The following is a 22,351-nucleotide window of genomic DNA, read 5'->3' on the forward strand; positions in this document are numbered from 1 at the left end:
TCACTTACTTAGTCCCTTACAACTATTTTAGATTTTGGGGAAATTTTAGTTGTTTTAAAGGGGAGTCCGCTTACCTACTGGGCAGCGGTGCAGGTGCACAGGTTGCACACATGCAGTGTCCACCATGCCATAATATTAACCATATGTTAATATAGGACAGAGAGCTTCAGGTGAATAGTACTAGGGCTCTGAGATATACCCATGTTTTGTCCTTTCACTGTTGTTGTTACGCCGAGCGCTCCGGGTCCCCGTTCCTCCCCGGAGCGCTCGCCTCATCCTCGTTGCTGCAGCGCCCCGGTCAGATCCACTGACCGGGTGCGCTGCGGTACCGCCTCCAGCCGGGATGCGATTCGCGATGCGGGTGGCGCCCGCTCGCGATGCGCACCCCGGTCCCCGTACCTGACTCGCTCTCCGTCGGTCCTGTCCCGGCGCGCGCGGCCCCGCTCCCTAGGGCGCGCGCGCGCCGGGTCTCTGCAATTTAAAGGGCCAGTGCACCAATGTTGGTGCCTGGCCCAATCTTCCCAATTAGCTTAATTAGTTTCCACCTGTGCACTCCCTACTTATACCTCACTTCCCCTGCACTCCCTTGCCGGATCTTGTTGCACTTGTGCCTAGTGAAAGCGTTCCCTTGTTTGTTCCTAGCCCGTGTTCCAGACCTCCTGCCGTTGCCCCTGACTACGATCCTTGCTGCCTGCCCCGACCTTCTGCTACGTCCGACCTTGCTTCTGTCTACTCCCTTGTACCGCGCCTATCTTCAGCAGTCAGAGAGGTTGAGCCGTTGCTAGTGGATACGACCTGGTCACTACCGCCGCAGCAAGACCATCCCGCTTTGCGGCGGGCTCTGGTGAAAACCAGTAGTGACTTAGAACCGGTCCACTAGCACGGTCCACGCCAATCCCTCTCTGGCACAGAGGATCCACTACCTGCCAGCCGGCATCGTGACAGTAGATCCGGCCACGGATCCCGCTGAAGATCCTACACTGGTCGCCCAGCTAGCCCTAAAGATCGCCCAACGAGATCACCAGCTGACCTCCGTGACACTGCATCTTCAGTCACAGATACAGCAGCTTCAGTCACAACTTCAGTCACAGCTACAGCTGCAACAACCATCTCCTCCGCCGCCTCCTGCAACTCCTCCGCAGCAACCGGCCGCTCCTAACCCCTGCTTGTCCCTGCCGGACAAATTTGATGGGGACTCTAGACTCTGCCGTGGTCTCCTTTCTGGAAAGGCCATGGATCCCGCTGAAGATCCTACACTGGTCGCCCAGCTAGCCCTAAAGATCGCCCAACGAGATCAACAGCTGGCATACTTGACCTCCGTGACACTGCATCTTCAGTCACAGATACAGCAGCTGCAGCCGCAGATACAGCAACTTCAGTCACAGCTACAGCTGCAACAACCATCACCTCCGCCGGCTCCTGCAACTCCTCCGCAGCAACCGGCCGCTCCTAACCCCTGCTTGTCCCTGCCGGACAAATTTGATGGGGACCGCAATGATCCTGCCACAGCCACAGTCCAGTCCTTCTTCGCTGAGGTCCGTGGTGTCTTCGAGGAGCCTTCCCGAGCTTCTTCTGCCGAGACTGCCCTGCTGAACCTGGCCCAGGGTGTTTCTTCCGTTGGCGAGTACGCCATTCAGTTCCGTACTCTTGCTTCCGAGTTGTCCTGGAATAGTGAGGTTCTCTGCGCGACCTTTAAAAAAGGCCTATCCAGCAACATTAAAGATGTTCTGGCCGCACGAGAGACTCCTGCTAACCTACATGAACTCATTCATCTTGCCACTCGCATTGACATGCGTTCTTCCGGATGGCGTCTGGAGCTCCGCCTGGATATGGACTTTGTTCGCACGAGGCGTTTTTTCTCCCCGGCTCCTCTCTCCTCTGGTCCTCTGCAATCCGTTCCTGTGCTTCCCGCCGCGGAGGCTATGCAAGTTGACCGGTCTCGCTTGACACCTCAAGAGAGGACACGACGCCGCATGGAGAATCTTTGCCTGCACTATGCCGGTACCGAACACTTCCTGAAGGATTGTCCTATCCGTCCTCCCCGCCTGGAAAGACGTACGCTGACTCCGCACAAAGGTGACACAGTTCTTGATGTCAACTCTGCTTCTCCACGCCTTACTGTGCCTGTGCGGATATCTGCCTCTACCTTCTCCTTCTCTACTATGGTCTTCTTGGATTCCGGATCTGCAGGAAAAATTTTTTTGGCCTCTCTTATCAACAGGTTCTACGTCCCTGTGACCAGTCTCGCCAGACCCCTCTACATCTATTGTGTTAACAATGAAAGATTGGACTGTCTCGTGCGTTTCCGCACAGAACCCCTCCTAATGTGCATCGGACCTCATCACGGAAAAATTGAGTTTTTTTTCCTCAGGTTCTTTGGCCCCAAGAAGAGGGGGAGACCCAAGGGGGGGGGTACTGTTACGCCGAGCGCTCCGGGTCCCCGTTCCTCCCCGGAGCGCTCGCCTCATCCTCGTTGCTGCAGCGCCCCGGTCAGATCCACTGACCGGGTGCGCTGCGGTACCGCCTCCAGCCGGGATGCGATTTGCGATGCGGGTGGCGCCCGCTCGCGATGCGCACCCCGGTCCCCGTACCTGACTCGCTCTCCGTCGGTCCTGTCCCGGCGCGCGCGGCCCCGCTCCCTAGGGCGCGCGCGCGCCGGGTCTCTGCAATTTAAAGGGCCAGTGCACCAATGTTGGTGCCTGGCCCAATCTTCCCAATTAGCTTAATTAGTTTCCACCTGTGCACTCCCTACTTATACCTCACTTCCCCTGCACTCCCTTGCCGGATCTTGTTGCACTTGTGCCTAGTGAAAGCGTTCCCTTGTTTGTTCCTAGCCCGTGTTCCAGACCTCCTGCCGTTGCCCCTGACTACGATCCTTGCTGCCTGCCCCGACCTTCTGCTACGTCCGACCTTGCTTCTGTCTACTCCCTTGTACCGCGCCTATCTTCAGCAGTCAGAGAGGTTGAGCCGTTGCTAGTGGATACGACCTGGTCACTACCGCCGCAGCAAGACCATCCCGCTTTGCGGCGGGCTCTGGTGAAAACCAGTAGTGACTTAGAACCGGTCCACTAGCACGGTCCACGCCAATCCCTCTCTGGCACAGAGGATCCACTACCTGCCAGCCGGCATCGTGACAGTTGTAAACCTTTATAGGAAATAGATCAAAACCTGTCCAGAGGAAAAGTTGCTGAGTTGCCAATAGCAACCAATCAGATTGCTTCATTCATTTTTGAAAGGCCTGTGAAAAATGAAAGAAGTTATCTGATTGGTTGCTATGGGCAACTCAGCAACTTTTCCTCTAGACAGGTTTTGATAAATCTCCCCCATTATTGGAAAATCAGGCATAATAAACACAATGATTACCTATAACATAATAACATTATCACAAATTGTCTATGTCAGTGTTTAATTTATGAGTGAATAAAATATACTTTTGAACATAAAATATATATATATATATATATATTGGTCGAACAGAGATTACCCGTTTGCCCAAAGCACCACATAGAACACAGAGCAGCACAAAATTGAAAGGGTTGTATGGGATTGGAAACAAGGGTCTTTCTTCAGAAACAGTGCCACTATAGGCTATGCCTGGAAATGCAGCTGAACTTTAATTAGTAGAGTAAAGCTGAGATGCAATATTAGGCACAACAGAACCCACGGGCAAGAGTTGGGCTGTTTCTGGCCATTTTTTGGGAATCCCATGAGGCACTTTTAACACTTCAAAATCATGCCACAAAATAATAAATTGCCCTTTAAAGCAAAAGAACATTTTAACAGAATAAATGTAAATGACTAAAAGCATCACAGAATACTGAAAGATAATATTTTCAGATGATGAAAATGTGAGCACCAGGAGCAAATTAAACATTGTTCTAGGAAATCTGCCCAATTCATGAACTGATTTTATTGCATTTTCTAAAATTTAGTCCTTAGAGGATTATGCAGGTTGCTGGTCATTTCCATGAGTATTTTCTAGGCAGCAGAGCCCCTTGGTATCTTTAGGCTCTGGACGAGAACCTTTGCTGGAACGTTGAGGTTTTGGCCCTTGGGCTATCACTGTGCTGGTGGTTACGATCACTTCAGTTGTGCTCCTTTTCATATACTGGGGAGTTTTTCTGCCAACAATTCGAAATTTTTGTGGACCTGAGAAGGACATCTTGGCTATAGGGGTTGGTTGTTCCGCTTTATCTCTTATTTGGCTCCCTTCTGTTATACAGTTATTTTGAGGGCCATCAAAATTTCTAGATCCAAACTCAATTTTTTTTTTATTTCTTCTTGAATTGAAAGTGAAGTTATCATAAAGTCCTGTCATGTAAACAGGGGTCATTGCCAAGGTTGCTCTCTGTGGAGACCTTGAGATGGAGTGTTTAGCTACCGTATGGTTACTGTTGTCTGTGGAGGGTTTTAATAGTTTATGAGGCTTTTCTTGTTGTTTCACTGGTCCATTAAGACTTTCTGGTGCCACGGCCCTCTGTGTCTTTACAGGACTGCTGCTCCTAGGCCAGTTGAATTTTATGGTCTGTTCATTTGTCTCTCCATTGTACAATAGTATGTACTTACTCTGAGTATTCAGTGGCAAAATGTGATGGCCTTTTATGCTTTTGTGGAAGACTTCAAGAGCCAAGTCTATGGAAGATAAAGAGGAGCACATTTTTGTGAGTTTGTGCAATAAAAAACTCTTAGGTCTTCAAATGTATAGCTCAAGTACATATTTTGTCTTTGGCTGCCACCTAAACCCATATGCCACATATACTACCATAGTAAGTGTTTAATAAAACAAAAGAAAACAATAACATTCAGACAGATCTTTAAATAAAAGCATCTATTAGGTGCCTTTATAAAGATTCTTTTATATGAGCCGATCATTGGCAGATATTAAAGGGCCAAGGATCTGTCGAAGAACAAGTAAGTGCTTGTTCGTCTGCAGATCGCATTTATTGGTCGCACATACTGAGTAAATGAGTGCTGATCACTGAGTTTGTCACTTGTAATGGTACTTTTGTCGGTCCCTGTAAAGAGACCTTAAGAAAGAGACACTTAAAGAATTCCTGTCATCAAATCATATTTTCTAAACTAACTCAGATTTTATTCCCTAACTTCTCATAACACCCGCCTGCCCTTAAAAAAAATTCCAAGCTTTAAAAAGTTGTGTATCATACCTTTCCCCTTGCTCACATTGTGTGAGCTCCCGGCAAGAGAAAGTGGGCATTCCCCAGCAGGCGCAACATCAGTGAAGCCTGCGAGAGCTGTGCCTCGCCATGCCCTGCACAGACTTCTTGAGTTTGGTCTCCTGTCAGGCTGGGAGGAGACCAAACTTACTGTTTGACTTGCGCAGGAAACAGAACAGAGCCACCTAGTGGCTATTTTTTCAATCACATTAAAAACATATAAAGGTTGAGAATTTTAACAGCAAGTAAATAGCAAAGTGTCTTATAATTATATAAGGAATACTATATTAAAAGTTTACTTTGGTGACAGGTACTCTTTATAGTTTAGTGTTATTAAGCATTGTTGTGTTTTGATCACTGTTAAAGCAACCAAATATGAAGAACTTACCAAGAGTCTCATTGACCACACTGGGGATGACCTCTTTCAATACTTCACAGTTAGTGTGCAAGGCAGGATTACAATTCATTTCCAGTAACCACACCTAAAAGGTAAGGCCAACATGAAGATGTTTATTTCCTGTACAGTGTCAAAGTTATAAATAGTGTAAAGGTTGTGGTCATTTCTAAGATTCCCTGAGCCACATGTGACTGCTTAAGTTGTGTACGTTTTCAAGGAATTATCTGGTTTATAAACCCCATTGCCAAACTTAGAGCACAGACTGGTGTCCCTGTCAATAAGATGAAGAAAAGGCAGGAAAAAAAAACCTTCTCTGCAGGACCCAATGTTCTTTACAAAGACAGACCATCAATTTCATTGGGTACCATATAATGTTTTATTTTCCCTGCTCTGGTGTTTTAGGGAAATGTAGCAAAATATAACCCCTTTTAGCTATGTCTTTTAGCTTAGTAATTCTCATACCCCCTTTTACATGTAAAGGGCTGGTGGACTGCAGTGTGTGATAGTGTTTACAGACCCTGTCAGGTACTAGGGAACATCGTTTGCTAACAACTAGCTTACAGAAGAAGGAGACACTGATCTTCAGCAGAGGCCTACATAGATCCCAACAGTGAGAATCTGGCGAGCATTATACCACTGAGTGGTATAAACCAGCAACTTGGTGGGCAAGTTGTGGCAGTTTCTTGGAAATTCATAGCAAGATGGTAGGACAGGTGAGAGCCAAAAGCCACTGTGGGAAAAACAAATTCTCTGGCAACACCCTACACTACATATATCAGTGACTCAGGATCATGTTCCTCTTTTCTTTAGAAAATAGATCCTCTGACAATGCTAGACAATACCATATGTCTTAGTGACCAGAGTCTTAATACTGGATTAGAGGAAGTACAACTGGGGTGCATCAGAAATGCAGTTTTGGACTGATGCCCCAGCTAAATGAGCAGAATCTGTGCTTTCAAATAGGAGAGAGTAGAAGTAGTACTTGCAGTCCACCTACTCCTTTGCTCAGCAACTTCCACCAGTTCCTTAGTAGTTAATGTAGCAGTAATCAAGCCCAAACACATTGGGAGACTGGGGAAACCACCATTCTTGAGTTCACTAGCAGTCAAGGATCAAACATTTATCATCTATTCTGTAGACAGTTGACAAATTATATAATTTAAGGACATTATGTGAGTCTGACTGTTTAAGTGTCAGTTATGAATAAAAAATACAGTAATCTTCTTCCTTAATGCAATGTTAATATTTTTTTATTGATTTTACAACTTTAAGTATTGACTATACAACACCAAAAAGACCACCTGATTGAGAAGATTGCCCTTGTATGCGGACCAGATTTTGTATAACAGAGTTTCAGTCTACCATACATTTTGCATAGTGGCCATTTTCTACAAGAAGACCACCCCTGTAAAAGACCACTTATCCAAGAGGTTTTAACTGTATGTTTACATCAAGTATAACAACTGGCATTGGTAGATGTAGTCAGCATGAAGTCAGTACCTTAAAATCATCATCGATCAGGAAGTCACAGCCAATAAGGTCAAAGAATCCCCGGCGGCACTCCAGCTTTGATTTCACGCTCAGGAAACAGTGGATCATTATCTGCTGCATCCTTTTCTGTCAGAGACAGGAAGAAAATTACATAAGACAAAAACAATCCCAGTCCGCTGCAAAACGGTGTTTCCTATATGTCCTGTTAGCTATGAAGTTGTCAGACTTTTCAGGAAATCTTACAGCGGGGGTTCACAGCTCGATCATCAATGTATTAGCTCTAAACATTACTGAATAAAATATTGTGTTCGATGATGCTGTGTTCAGTCATAGGCAATTATGATGGGTTCTGGGAAGGATTTGGAATAGATAAAAAATACAATAACCCATATTATTTGTTTTCACATAGGATAAAATCATATTTATGGTCAGTATTTTCCATTGTCTCACCGTAAAGGTACTTAGCACCCAGTCTTGAGGTAGACCCTTGCTTTCTGCAAACTTCTCATTGACATATCCATTGAATCTTTCCATTGACCACACTGTCTCTTCTTTAAGCTCATTGTACAGGGGGTTCTTTTTCTGCATGTACTAGGAGACAAATAAAACTATGATACTTAGCAAACCATAAAGCATTTGAAAGGAATGCCCAAGATCTACATTCTCTTTTCTGTTAAAAGCATCCAACTGATCTGTGCTTCCATGTCTGCTTGGCCAATCAGAGATTAAGGGGGAGGTTACTCTGACCAGTGACTGGCTAAGCAAGAATTTCCTCTGTGTGAAGGCAAAGATCAGGATCTGTGCTGATTGGTGGAGACCAGGTACTGTAGGAATAGCAGTGGCCGGTGTTCTATAGAAAGTGTAGAGGCAGAAGCAGTCCCTGGTGTTTGAGAAGGCCCAAAGTCCCTTCGACCAATCGCTAAAAAGCAAATCTTCAGGTATGTCCCTATAACATGTCCAGAGCTTTGTAAAGTATACATTAACCCCCAATAAGCAAGGATATTTAGATGCCAACATATATATATATATATATATATATATATATATATGAATTTTAATTTATACAGTAAGGACAATGGTGACCATTTTGATCATGAGAGAAAGGAAGCTGTGGCAAAAGCATGACACAAAAACAGTCGGAAAATTCCTTTTCATTTATCTGAAAACTGGATTAGAAAGAAAAGTAGTTGAAAACAATGTATCTCCCTGCTGGATTTTTGGAAGTTAACTCAATTTAATAATAATAAAAGCAGTGTTGTCTTGTTATAAAGAGGGTCAATCTACAGGGCCAGCCCTATCATGGGACCCGGTTTTTCAGGGGCGGCACTTTGCTGCCCCTTTTTTTTGTGCCACCTGGGTCCATGGTTGGGCCGGCCCTTCCGCAGCCCAAGCTGCTTAACAGCGCAGCGGCGACTTTAACACAGTGAGCCTGCGGCGGCCGGCCCAGGTCTGATGGGTGACGTCCCTCTGCAATCCCGCACAGGAGGACGTCAGTGACATCACACGTCAGGCCGGCGCTGGAGTGAAGAAGTGCTGTGCAGTCCAGGGGAGTGTGTCTGTGTCTCTGTATTTTTCTGTCTGTGCCTTGTGTACGGATTGACCATGCTACCTAATGTGGGGAAACTGCTCCCTAATGTGGGGAAACTGCTATCTAATGTGGAAAAACTGCTACCTAATGTGGGGAATCTATGCTGCCTAATGTGAGGAATCTATGCTGCCTAATGTGGAGAAACTGCTTCCTACCTAATGTGGAGGAACTGCTGCCTACATAATGCTTTTTTTTTCTACTCTTGGACCCAGGCAGCACAATGTCTTGGACCCACCCTGTGAATCTACCAACACTAGTTCATACAGGAACATGTACTTTAAATATACAGATTTATTATATAAAATCTCCTTCTAGCTGTCCATCTCCTCTGTTAGATCAGCATTTCTTATTTTATTGATATGTTGTTTAGAAACACCTGCATGGCTGAAGGCTACATATAACATTCCCTTGAACTTGGAACAACCATATTGCATGCTACAGTGCAAGACGTCAGCAAAGAACATACCATTAACCTAAACAGGACACAGCTGTCAGCTTATCATAAGCAGTGACCACTGCTTATTCTTTGTGTATGGTAGTGATTCCTCTGGGAAAATGGTTGGTTAGAGATAATCTAGATATATGTATAAAGAAAAAAGAACATTTTACTACTGAAAAGAGAAATCCCAGTCCCTGAGTCATAATTTTTTTTTTTTTAGACAGATTGTTGATAAATAATATAGCACCATTACAGTCCCAAAAAGGGTTTTCACTAGAGATGAGCGAACTTTCAGTAAATTCGATTTGTCACAAACTTCTCGGCTCGGCAGTTGATGACTTTTCCTGCATAAATTAGTTCAGCTTTCAGGTGCTCCCGTGGGCTGGAAAAGGTGGATACAGTCCTAGGAGACTCTTTCCTAGGACTGTATCCACCTTTCCCAGCCCACCGGAGCACCTGAAAGCTGAACTAATTTATGCAGGAAAAGTCATCAACTGCCGAGCCGAGAAGTTTGTGACAAATCAAATTTACTGTAAGTTCGCTCATCTCTAGTTTTCCCCCAAAAAATTCTGACATTGAAGGCAAAAATCGACTTATATATGCATTAAAATTGTTCAGGTGAATGTTTTTCTTCAAAACTTGCAGCTGTGACTATTATAGTAAAATTCTACTCTCAAACAAAAATCACAATTTACCTCTTAGATATTTAAATAGTCTTTAAAACAACTTCAATTCCGTTTTGACCTATGCAATTTCTAACATATTTGTAAATCTCTGCATTTACCAAAAATGACTCCATACCCCAAAAAGGTCCTAACATTTAGCCACTGTGTTCCTCATTTCCTACAAACTGCCTTCCAATGCCTTATCTTAGGGGAATTCTGTCTCTAGCAGCAGCGGGACTAGGATGGAAGACAGAGAATGGAGATTGAGCTTGTATAGTGTTATGCACAGGACAAAAATGAGCACATGCATCCTGAACCTGGAAGTGTTTCCCAGCATGTCCACGCCTTACTGATGGACGGGTCAAAGGCTTTCCTTATTAGTTACCATCCAAATAGTTCTAGGCAAATGTACTTTGTGAAAATACTTGTGCTGCCACCATTTACACTGTGCCTGCTTCTTGAATGTAATCTCTTCTCCCCTTATTGTAATAGTTTTTCATTCTCATCATTAACAACACCAACTGCAGCAGGAGGTTACTGTTGAGATTAGGGCTGCTTTTGTGATGTAACCCATTCCTTGCTGTGATCCTCTTTGCTACTGTTTGCTTCCTTTAGCTCACATAGCACCTTGTAAACAAAGTGCCATCTTGTTCATTCTAAGTAGTACACAAGGGACACCACAGCAGTTTTTTTTTTGTTGAAGACAGAAACCCCCTTTAAGGATTACTTGACTCTGTACCAGTCCTCAAAGAGGACCTGTGGTCACTCTGAGAAAGATTAGTTAGTACAATGCACCCCCACCACCACCACCACCTATTACAGTGACTGCCCCGAACACAGCCCATATTGTAATCATGGTTCCTGCCCCTCTGATGGATTACCTGAATCATCAGAGGGGCAACAAAAGCTATCCAAAGATTATGCTAACTAATGTTTTTCAGAGTTACCAAAGGTCCTCTTTAGAGGAACATTAATGATCATACCATTGGATGTCACTCAAGTTTCACAGCCTGAGATATAACAATGAATGTAATTCTTTATTCACTGGTTTCTTCTAGAGGAAACAACAGAAGGGATGGAGAGAATTCTAAGATGAATGATGAATACCACATACCTGGTTCGTTAGGTGACCTGTGAGATCATCAGACTTTGGATCATAAGGATTGCAGGTGAGACGTACATAACCATGGCGGAAGAATACAAAGTAGGGTACAGTAGAAGCAATGAGTAGATAGGAGCGAATATCAAACTTCTTCCCTTCCAGAAGCAGAGGGTTTGGTATATACCTGCAGCATGCAAACATTTATGCCATATTAACTAACTACAAAAGTCCAATAATAAAAAATGAGTAGTTGCAAAATCAGACTGTTGCACAGGCGCTCACCCAGAAAGTCTATCTAGTAAAATTCCAGCAAAATGAAAGAGATGCGGCACTCATCTCTGTGTAGAAATCTTCTTGAATTTATTACAATAAAAAGCAAACAATTATTTCTGGGATTATATAGGGTAGCCTATCATACTACAGTATTATTCCCACAAATAAAAAGTATTCCTCTTATGAAGTCTCAAATAGACTATGTTAGATCTATTCAATCATATGGTATAAAGATTTGCCCACATTTACCCAGACTTAAGTTTGGTTAAGAATTCTAATTGCTTATAAAACCAATTTAACACAATATTATGACATGCTGTTAGAACATCTCTTATATCAGCTGCTATTGTTTGAGTCACGTGATGGAATTGAATATCAAAAATATCTATAAATGTCACAGGAAATGAACACAATAATGGAGTATGTGTATTAAAACATGTGCAAACAGTGGAGAAATGCCCAGATTCCATTATTATAATTTTTTTTTTTTAAAGGCTTCTGATATTTTTTTATCTGATTGGTTGCTCTGGGCAACTGTTCCAACTACACTATACTCACTTTTCTCATTCAAGCAACAACACTGAGATCCTACCTCAGTCCCTGTTAACTCAGTTGCCTATTTACTGACCCTGAAAATTTGCTGTCCCGTCTCTGCTGATGACATGCTGTTCCACCGTATCTGGTGACATGTTATTCCATTCCTTCTGATTATGTGCTGTCCTGCCTCTCCTGATGACATGCTGTCTCGGTTATCCTGGTGGCATGCTTTCCTGCCTCTCCTGATGACATGCTATCCCACCCATCCTGATGACATGCTGTCTCACCTCTCCTGGTGCTGTGCTTTCCTGTCTCTCCTGATGACATGCTATCCCGCCCATCCTGATGACATGCTGTCTCACCTCTCCTGGTCATGTGCTTTCCTGCCTGTCCTGATGATGTTCTGTCCCACCTCTCCTGTTGGCGTGCTTTCTTGCATCTCCTGATGACATGCTATCCCACCTATCCTGATGACATGATATCCCAACTATCCTGATGACATTCTGTCCTGCCCATCTGATGACATGCTATTCTGCCTATCCTTATGACATGCTGTCCCGCCCATCCTGATGACATGCTATCCCGCCTATCCTAATAACATTCTGTCCTGCACATCCTGATGACATGCTATCCCGCCCATCCTGATGACATGCTGTCCCTGCTCTCCTGGTGACATGCTATCCCGCCCATCCTGATGACATGCTGTCTCTCCTCTCCTGGTGACATGCTTTACTGCCTCTCCTGATGACGTTCTGAACCTACTGCAGCTAATAACTGAGGTTGCAGTTTGTTCAGAGCGTCATCTAGAACAGAGATGTACAAACCAAAATACAAAATTATGTTGTAGTTGTAGAAGACAATACAGTGCCACATGAAGGCTCCATGTGGGAGATTCATCAAAACCTGTGCAGTGGAAGAGTGGTGCAGTTGCCCTTAACCAATCTGATAGCTTCTTTAATTTCTAAAGAGGTCTGTGAAAAATGAAAGAACTTGGGCAACTGGTCAACTTTAACTCTGAACAGGTTTTGATAAATCTCCCCCAATATGACTGCACATTTCCTATTACTCTATAATATGGAACTGTAGGGTCTCAATGTACTTCCATACAGATTCAATATCATGACTGCACAGGAATTGTATGTTCTCTTTCATACAGACATGGTCCTTCCACCATGATGGAATCCTTGCACTACCCTAGAGAAGAACTGATGACAGAACAGATTCATAGTTTCCTATGGGAAATGTTTTGTGTGCAAAACTTTCTCCTCAACTTCAGGCATAAAACTATTGCCTGGAGACAACTGGTATATATGAACCCAGTCGGATTGTTCTCATGGTGTTAGAGATGCACATAAGAATGGTGCCAATACTGGAATTTTTTTTTTTTTTTTTTTTTTTTTAGATTAGATGCATTTTCTGGCAGATATAAGTAATTTCCATCAACCTAGAACACTGAAAAATCTCTCACATCAATAGTTTTCCCCTTACAAATATTGTCAAGCATAGTCTTGATTTATATATGGCATTGCTCTCTGCTCTATTCTCTGTAAACAATACCCTTTTTACTATGAACAACCAGGATGAATCTGGCTTTATTGTAGTCCGGCCATCATCTATTCCTCAATGGTTTCAAAAAGCCTCGAACTGGGAGCAGCCAGAGCTGGTTATTGTGCAGCTTTTATGTTTTACGGCTGCTATTATTTGCTATGGTTTTCTATGGCTTTTATTTGCAAGTGGCATTTATGTGCATTGTTCTTAGATGTCAAACCATTTCTGCCATTATATTCCCAAAACAAAAGAGCTGACAAAATATTTTTCTCACTAGCCTCCACAATAGGCAGAAGAAGTGCTTGAGAGCAGTTATTGTAATTTTGTGGCTTTTTATTTTGTGGAATATCTTTATATTTTTCATGAAGAGATCTGTGTGGTCTGAAAATTCTACACTTCTCACAAATGATCCCATAATATGTACGCATTTGTGCTTTACTGCTATTGCTTATGATCTCATTGAGGTCAAGTTATTTTCTACTTTTCAGATTAATTGTGAGAACATTGATGTCTCTTCTTTAGATGTTTTGTGTTTCTCTACTATGTTTTTAAATTAATTTATTTTTTATAAAAAAAAAAAAAGGAGCTAAAGTAAAATGTGACAAAAAGTTGTACGGTAATCATTGGTCATGGGCATTTAATGAGAACATTGGCTCACAGGTTTGTATCTCCTTCCATTCATTTTAATGGTAATCTTCTCATTTATTATTTGCACATTGATATTTAGTTTTTTTTTTCATTTCAGGTCCCTTTCTAGAAAACAGTCCATGTTTTACATGTCACTCTTCCTTATCTTTACATATGTCATTATAATACTGGACTTTGTCCCTCCTATCAGTTCCCTGTAATTCTGTAAATGTTTTGTTATTCTCATGCAATAACTTTAAATGATATAAGTCATTCCACTAGATTTAAGTTAATTTGACCCTTTTAAAGTCACTACTGAGCTCCTTCTTGGGCAGACTAGATGAGCACAATGGTTCTTATCTGCCAACACATTCTATGTTTCTATGCTACCATGGTGCACAGTTTTTTCTTTATTTTAGAGGACAAGGCCAGAGCTGGGCTGTTGGCCAGTAATACACACACTGGCACCTTAGTTGTCTGGCCAAACACAGCAAAGCACCTACACATTACAGCTATACCATGACATAGTACTGTTAAAAGTGCACTGGACTGAAGAGACCAGCACTGTGCTGAGGATGATTTACAGTACACTACTATAGATGTTATGGCAGGGGCAAGGAAAAGAGGGTAAATAATTCACTGGCTCTTCTGGGTGCTATGTGAGCAAACATGAAAAAAACGCAGCAGCATAGCAAAGAAAGGCAAGACAAACCGCACGGAATAGTCCATTGCATTATGTTCTGACTCACAGCGCAGGATGGGGATCGTGTAAAAAAACAGACCAAATCTAGTGATATGGTAAACTAGTGGTTTTTACTTTTCTTCTTACAATCACACTCTGGAATGTTTCATAAAATTCTTTTAACCTCATACACTTAGGATGGTTGTCAGGCCATCGTTGTTGTCTGTGGCATGTAGTCAGAGTAGCACCTTCACAGGGACCCTGCAGGTTTTCTTTCACACTTGCTCTTTCTCTTAGCAGGAGGCTGTTCTCTCTCTGTCTTTCTACCGACGCCAAAACTCTCTTTCTTATCAACATATCTGTTGGGTGGTGCTTGTCCTAATGTGTGGCCTTTACCCATCACACCTTCTCTTCACAGACTGGGGGTTGACTGCTACCATTCCCAACTTTTACTCATGTGGTTATGTCTACATATTGTCACGATTCGGCAGGCTGGAGGTGGATCCTCTGTGTCAGAGAGGGATTGGCATGGACCGTGTCGGTGGACCGGTTCTAAGTTGCTACTAGTTTTCACCAGAGCCCGCCGCAAAGCGGGATGGTCTTGCAGCGGCGGTAGCAACCAGGTCGTATCCACTGGCAACAGCTCAACCTCTCTGACTGCTGAGATAAGCGTGGTACAAGAGAGTAGACAAGAGCAAGGTCAGACGTAGCAGAAGGTTGGGGCAGGCGGCAAGGTTCGTAGTCAATAGTAATAGCAGGAGGTCAGGAACACAGTAAAGGTAAGCATACTAGAAGCTTTCTCTAGGCACTAAGGCAACAAGATCCGGCAAGGAAGTGCAGGGGAAGTGAGGTAATATAGCCAGGGAGCAGGTGGAAGCTAATTAGGCTGATTGGGCCAGGCACCAATCATTGGTGCACTGGCCCTTTAAATCTCAGAGAGGTGGCGCGTGCGCGCCCTAGAGAGCGGAGCCGCACGCGCCAGAACATGACAGCCGGGGACCGGGACAGGTGAGTGACTTGGGATGCGATTCGCGAGCGGGCACGTCCCGCTATGCGAATCGCATCCCTGCCGGCAATGTCAGTGCAGCGCTTCCGGTCAGCGGGTCTGACCGAGGCGCTGCAGGGAGAGAAACGCCGCAAGCTCTTCGGGGAGGAGCAGGGACCCGGAGCACTCGGCGTAACAGTACCCCCCCCCCCTTAGGTCTCCCCCTATTTTTGTCGGGATGTCGCTCCACATGGGACGAGGACATTGGGAGCGATTGTAGAGTCTCCTTCTGGGGGACAGTGAAGTCCTGGGTATGCCCTTGAACGGCAGACAGTTCAGAAGGAGTGGGAATGGGGGGGGGGGGGCAGAGAGTGAGGCTTTGCACGGGGCAGAGTGTTACCAGGATGGGGGCTATGAGGAGGCACGGCACAGTCAGGCCCGACAGACGGGGCTGGGAGCAGACGTAAGGCATTTCTTGCGGCAAGCAGGACCCCAATTCTTGATCTCCCCGGTGGTCCAGTCCAGGGTAGGAGAATGAAGCTGGAGCCATGGCAGACCGAGGAGGACTTCAGAGGTGCAGTTGGGCAGGACCAAAAATTCAATTTTCTCGTGATGCAGTCCAATGTTCATAAGCAGGGGCTCTGTGCAATAACGCACAGTGCAGTGCAACTTCACTCCGTTGACCGAAGAAATGTAAAGCGGCTTGACGAGACGGGTCACCGGGATGCAGTACCTATCAAGCAAAGAGGCCAGAATAAAATTTCCAGAAGAACCAGAGTCCACGACGGCCACGGCTTAGAAGGAGGAGTTGGCAGAAGGAGAAATCCGCACGGGCACAGTGAGACATGGAGAAGCAGAGTTCGTACCAAGAGACGCCAGACCCACGTGAGCAGGGTGCGAGCGTGCGTTTTCCAGACGTGGAGGACGGATAGGGCAATCCACCAAGAAATGTTCGGTACTAGTGCAGTACAGACATAGATTTTTATCCCTACGGCGAGACCTCTCTTCAAGGGTCAGGCGAGACCGATCCACTTGCATAGCCTCCTCGGCGGGAGGCACAGGGGTATATTGCAAAGGATACCATGAGAGAGGTGCCCAGGGATTAAGGTCTTTTTCCTGGCGGAGCTCCTGGTGTCTCTCAGAAAAACGCATGTCTATGCGGGTGGCCAAATGGATAAGTTCATGCAGGTTGACAGGAATTTCTCGTGCGGCCAGCACATCCTATGCGAATCGCATCCCCGCCGGCAATGTCAGTGCAGCGCTCCCGGTCAGCGGGTCTGACCGAGGCGCTGCAGGGAGAGAAACGCCGCAAGCGCTTAGGGGAGGAGCAGGGACCCGGAGCGCTCGGCGTAACACATATGGCTGTAAGAATTTGTCAGTGGCTCCAAACTTTATACACAGCAGTAGAGATGAGTGAGAAGAACTCATAGAATTCACGTTTAGTCAGAGCATTAGGAAGGGTTTGGTTCAACACAAAGGCGAACTTTGGCCAGAACCTGATAAAATGGCATCGGCACCATGTAAGAATAGAAGAAGGAAGGAAGGAGGAACTACGTTCGCACTGCAGTCGTGCCCCATCTAGAACAGCTGTTAAGGTCTCTTTATTTTTTTATTTTAATGGCCGATATGTGGACGGGACACAACAGTCAACAACGGGTCCCGATGAATCCCCATAGTCAATAGGGTCTGTTGGGTACTGTTTTGTACGAGGAGTAGTGGGAGAAAAAGACAGCGCTTGCAGTATTTTTTCTCCCACTATTACCAGGCCAACGCAAGCAGGTGGTCCTAAAAAATTGATAATTTAATTGACGTTTCTTTTTAAAAAGCCATTTTGTCTTCTTTTTCCAGGACGTCGATCCTGTTGCTACTGGACAGCCTGTTAAAAGCCATTGCTTCTTCACTTGCCAGGTACAAAACCTGTTGCTACTCCAAAAAAGGGACCATTTTGGATCACTTGGAAAAGGTCATTGCTTCCTTCGATATCTTAGTGTGCATTTTAACACCAACAGGCATCTGCCGACAATAATGAATCATTTTTGGGCTTTTTTTAAATTTTATTTTAATAATATACAAATATACAAATGTGAAGATATATCAAAACCAGAAGAAAGGTTTATCATTGCCCAAAGCAACCAATTATATTGCTTCTTGAACTTTTAAAAAGGCCTCTGAAAAAATAAAAATAAAACAATCTAATTGATTCCCATGGGCAAATATTAACTTTTTTTCCCCACAAATGGATTATGTTGCTACCCGTTTAGGTCAAGCATAATCAGCAGGTGGTATTTCAGCTGCGGGTGATCCACATCAGATTATTTACACGTGACTATAGCCTCAGACAGTTTTATAACTATTGCTTACATCTGGGTCTGTCGCAAACTTGTAACAATTTTGCTCATCACTACACAGCAGCACATTCTGCAGGGCTGTGACCAGTGGTTCCCAAGAGTGTACATAGGAGACAGAGTGATGTAGAGAAGTGCACATGGGTGAAAGAGGGGTGTTGAGGGGTGTACATGGGTGACATGGTTGTAGAAGAGTGTACATGGGTGACAGAGGGGTGTAGAAGAGTGTACATGGGTGACAGGGGGCGTAGGGGCTGACAGAGGGGTGTACATGGGTGTAGAAGAGTGTACATGGGTGAAAGGGAGGCATAGGGGGTGACAGAGGGGTGTACATGGGTAAGAAGGGTGTTGGGGGTGTAGAGGAGTGTACATGGGTGACAGATGGGTGTAGAATAGTGTACATGGGTGACAGGGGAGCGTAGGGGGTGACAGAGGGGTGGACAGGAATGACAACAAGGTAACAGAGGGTTGGACAGGGGTGACAAAGGGACAGAGGGGTGTACATGGGCGACAGATGGTTGTAGAAGAGTGTACCTGGGTGACAGAGGGGTGTAGAGGAGTGCACATGGGTGACAGGGGTGTTGAGGGTTTTACATGGGTGAAAGTTGGTTGTTGAGGAGTGCACATGGGTGACAGAGGGGTGTAGAGGAGTGCACATAGGTGACAGGTGTGTTGAGGGGTGTACATGGGTAACAGATGGTTGTAGAAAAGTGTACATGGTTGAGAGAGGGGTGTTGAGGGGTGTACATGGGTGACAGATGGTTGTAGAAGAGTGTACATGGGTGACAGAGGGGTGTTGAGGGGTGTACATGGGTGACAGATAGTTGTAGAAGAGTGTACATGGGTGACAGATGGTTGTGGAAGAGTGTACATGGGTGACAGAGGGGTGTAGAGGAGTGCACATGGGTGACAGGTGTGTTGAGGGGTGTACATGGGTGACAGATGGTTGTAGAAGAGTGTACATGGGTAACAGAGGGGTGTTGAGGGGTGTACATGGGTGACAGATGGTTGTAGAAGAGTGTACATGGGTGACAGTGAGGTGTTGAGGGGTGTACATGGGTGACAGAGTGTTGTTGAAGAGTGTACATGGGTGACAGGGGGGGCATAGGGGTTGACAGAGGGGTGAACATGGGTGTAGAAGAGTGTACATGGGTGACAGGGGGCGAAGGGGTTGACAGGGGGGTGTACATGGGTGTAGAAGAGTGTACATGGGTGACAGAGGGGTGTTGAGGGGTGTACATGGGTGACAGATAGTTGTAGAAGAGTGTACATGGGTGACAGATGGTTGTGGAAGAGTGTACATGGGTGACAGAGGGGTGTAGAGGAGTGCACATGGGTGACAGGTGTGTTGAGGGGTGTACATGGGTGACAGATGGTTGTAGAAGAGTGTACATGGGTAACAGAGGGGTGTTGAGGGGTGTACATGGGTGACAGATGGTTGTAGAAGAGTGTACATGGGTGACAGTGAGGTGTTGAGGGGTGTACATGGGTGACAGAGTGTTGTTGAAGAGTGTACATGGGTGACAGGGGGGCATAGGGGTTGATAGAGGGGTGAACATGGGTGTAGAAGAGTGTACATGGGTGACAGGGGAGCGTAGGGGGTGACATGAATGAAAACAAGGTAACAGAGGGTTGGACAGAGGTGAGAAAGGGACAGAGGTGTGTACATGGGCGACAGATGGTTGCAGAAGAGTGTACATGGGTGACAATGGGGTGTCGAGGAGTGCACATGGGTTACAGGTGTGTAGAAGAGTGCACATGGGTGACAGAGGGGTGTAAATGGGTGAAAGATGGTTGTAGAAGAGTGCACATGGGTGACAGAGGGGTGTAGAGGAGTGCACATGGGTGACAGAGGGGCGTAAATGGGTGAAAGATGGTTGTAGAAGAGTGCACATGGGTGACAGAGGGGTGTAGAGGAGTGCACATAGGTGACAGAGGGGTGCACATGGGTGACAGGTGTGTGGATGCAGGCAGGGCGGGAGATTTAAAAAAAAAATTGCCAGAGCTTCACGGTACCCCGGGCAGGGCCTGACGGGACCCCGGGGTTGGGAATCACTGGATGTGACTATAATATTCCACCTTGTCTTGTGCTTGTGTTAGCATATTTATAATTTCACATTTATGGCTTCCTTTTCCTGTACTGATGTCTGCTGTCAGTCTGAAAGGAACTGAAAGGAACATGTAATGTTATAATAAAGTTCATTGTTTTTGATATGTGCGCTGTTGATGTAAAACGCTAATAGCTAAAGTGCTGTGTTGCTGGTTAAAGGGGCACTTCAGCTGTTTGTTGCCTTCAGCGTCTAGGACAGGACAGAGGACATCACATTTGCTCTCATGGCTTATATCCTTTTTCTCAATCCCATCATCATTTAAGTGTTTCCCTTCTTCCATTCTCATCTCTTCTTTGCAGTGACGTAGAGGCCTTGCCTGACCCTTCAACCTCTGTATGGGCTCGTTCACACTGCAGACATTTTGCCAGCAGGAGTTCCCCGCTTTGGAGCAGACACAGTGGAAATGCCACCATTTTGGGGTTCATATATCTAATACGCGATATTATATTAAAGGGGTATTCCAGGAATTAAAAAAAAACAGGCCTGTTTTCTTTCAAAGACCTCTCCCTGTTTGTCTCCAAGTTGGCAAAAAGGGGCATCGAACCTGGATCCTTGCAGGTGCCTTTTATCCCGGAGGTGAAGAGTAGGTTTGTTGGGGGGGCTCTCTCCTGTTGGAGGAGGACTTGCGATAGACCGCATCCTTTGTGCATGTTTTTTTAGTGTGACACGTTTGCCCTTTTTCTTGCACTTTGGGTGATAGAGAGCACTTGCCTCGGCTAATCAACATAGCTGTCACTATGTGTGTCATTTAGCTTTCCCAGACTCCTAAATATCTGATCAGCTTCTTTGTCATTCAGGAGTCAGAGAAAGCTTTGGCTGTTCAAGCATGCTGGGAGTGTTAGAGCACTGTTTCCTTTAGCTGTTGAAAAACTACAACTCCCAGCATTCCCACACATCCTTTATCTGTAGTTTTGAATGAGCTGGAGGCTACACAGCTCTAAAACAGAGTGCATATTTAACCTTTAAAGGGGTACTCCGCCCCTAGACATCTAATCCCCTATTCAAAGGATAGGGGATAAGATGTCAGATCACCGCGGTCCCGCTCCTGGGGACCCCCGCTGTCATTACTGCACAGAGCGAGTTCGCTCTGCACGTAATGACGGGCAGTACAGGGGCCGGAGCATCGTTACGTCACGGCCCGCCCCCCTCAATACGAGTGTGACGTCATGGCTCTGCCCCTCATGACATCACGGCCTGCCCCCTTAATACAAGTCTATGGCAGGGGCGTGACGACCGCCACGCTCCCTCCCATAGACTTGTATTAAGGGGGCGGGCTGTGATGTCACGAGGGGCGGAGCCATGACATCACGCTGCTCCATCCCCTGTATCGCTCGTCATTACGCACAGAGCAAACTCGCTCTGTGCAGTAATGACAGCGGGGTGCCGCAGCGGGGATCCCGGGGGTCCCCAGCAGTGGGACCGCGGCGATTTGACATCTTATCCCCTATCCTTTGGATAGGGGATAAGATGTCTAGTGGCGGAGTACCCCTTTAAGGGGTTTAAATTTGTTTGCTTTGTTTTATTTTCTCATTAAAGTTTTAATGCATTTTTTTTTATAAAATACAAATGGAAGGGACGAAAGGGATACAAAAATAAGAAAAGTGGAAGGGAATGAAAAAAAAGGGGGAGGGAGGTGTACAACAACACAATATTTTATTTTCCCAAATTACCTATATGCTAGCATTTGGCACCTTTCAGTGAGATAAGTAAAATTTATGCCTGCTGCATCCCACTGTACAGATATAACACTAACTAACATGTGGAGGAGTCAATAAAAATGACAGACAAATCATAGTGCAGCTCACGGTAACAGGCTAAGATAAAAAAAAATATATATATAATATATATATATATATATATATATATATTAAGGCTCTAGGAAATGGGGGAGGGAGCAGAGAGGGTAATAATAGAAGAGAAAATGTGCATTTTTGATTTCCAAATATGCAATTCTAAGCTGGACTTTTGTTTTTTATTGAAACCAGAGATACCACCCAACGGAGAAATATTTCCCTTTACTGTTGTAAATAAACTTATCTCCATACGATCAAACTAATTAAATTAGTAGATGAATACTCTTTTTTTATTGGATTTGAATTCACATATATGAACTATCTTTCTATATATTAGTAAACCATTTTTATTGCAAATAGGGACCAGTCATTCATATTTAACTTTTAGGGTAGGGTCGCACGTAGCGTATTTTGCTACTCATAGACTTCAACAGGAGAATATACAACAGCAAATATGCAGCAAAATACGACACACGTGACCCTCAGACACATCAATTTAGCATTTTGTATTTTACTATTATATGTTATTAGTGGTTTACGCTGTCATATTTTGACAAAATTTGGACACCAGGGGGAGCTCTTATACAAGGAAAC

General features: G+C 45.0%; 2 protein-coding genes across 4 annotated transcripts in view; both read right to left on the minus strand.

The window, feature by feature from the left end:
• LOC130293678 (probable pleckstrin homology domain-containing family N member 1) overlaps positions 1-210 on the minus strand; it is an 81,327-nt gene extending 81,117 nt beyond the window's left edge. The window contains exon 1 of the mRNA XM_056542672.1: positions 75-210. Within this exon, the coding sequence (XP_056398647.1) occupies positions 75-112 (38 nt within the window). The 5' untranslated portion in view covers positions 113-210. The remainder of the gene's footprint in view (positions 1-74) is intronic.
• A 3,186-nt stretch (positions 211-3,396) lies between these two features.
• The window catches only part of TTLL10 (tubulin tyrosine ligase like 10), a 114,932-nt gene continuing 95,977 nt past the window's right edge, over positions 3,397-22,351 (minus strand). For all 3 annotated transcript variants that reach the window (XM_056542669.1, XM_056542670.1, XM_056542668.1), the window contains exons 8-12: positions 10,869-11,040; positions 7,513-7,653; positions 7,072-7,188; positions 5,563-5,656; positions 3,397-4,632 (exon numbers count right to left, since the gene is read on the minus strand). In XM_056542669.1, coding sequence (XP_056398644.1) covers positions 3,944-4,632; positions 5,563-5,656; positions 7,072-7,188; positions 7,513-7,653; positions 10,869-11,040 — 1,213 coding nt within the window. In that variant the 3' untranslated portion in view covers positions 3,397-3,943. The remainder of the gene's footprint in view (positions 4,633-5,562; positions 5,657-7,071; positions 7,189-7,512; positions 7,654-10,868; positions 11,041-22,351) is intronic.

This window comes from Hyla sarda, chromosome 10, assembly GCF_029499605.1.
Source record: "Hyla sarda isolate aHylSar1 chromosome 10, aHylSar1.hap1, whole genome shotgun sequence".
Lineage (NCBI taxonomy): Eukaryota > Metazoa > Chordata > Amphibia > Anura > Hylidae > Hyla > Hyla sarda.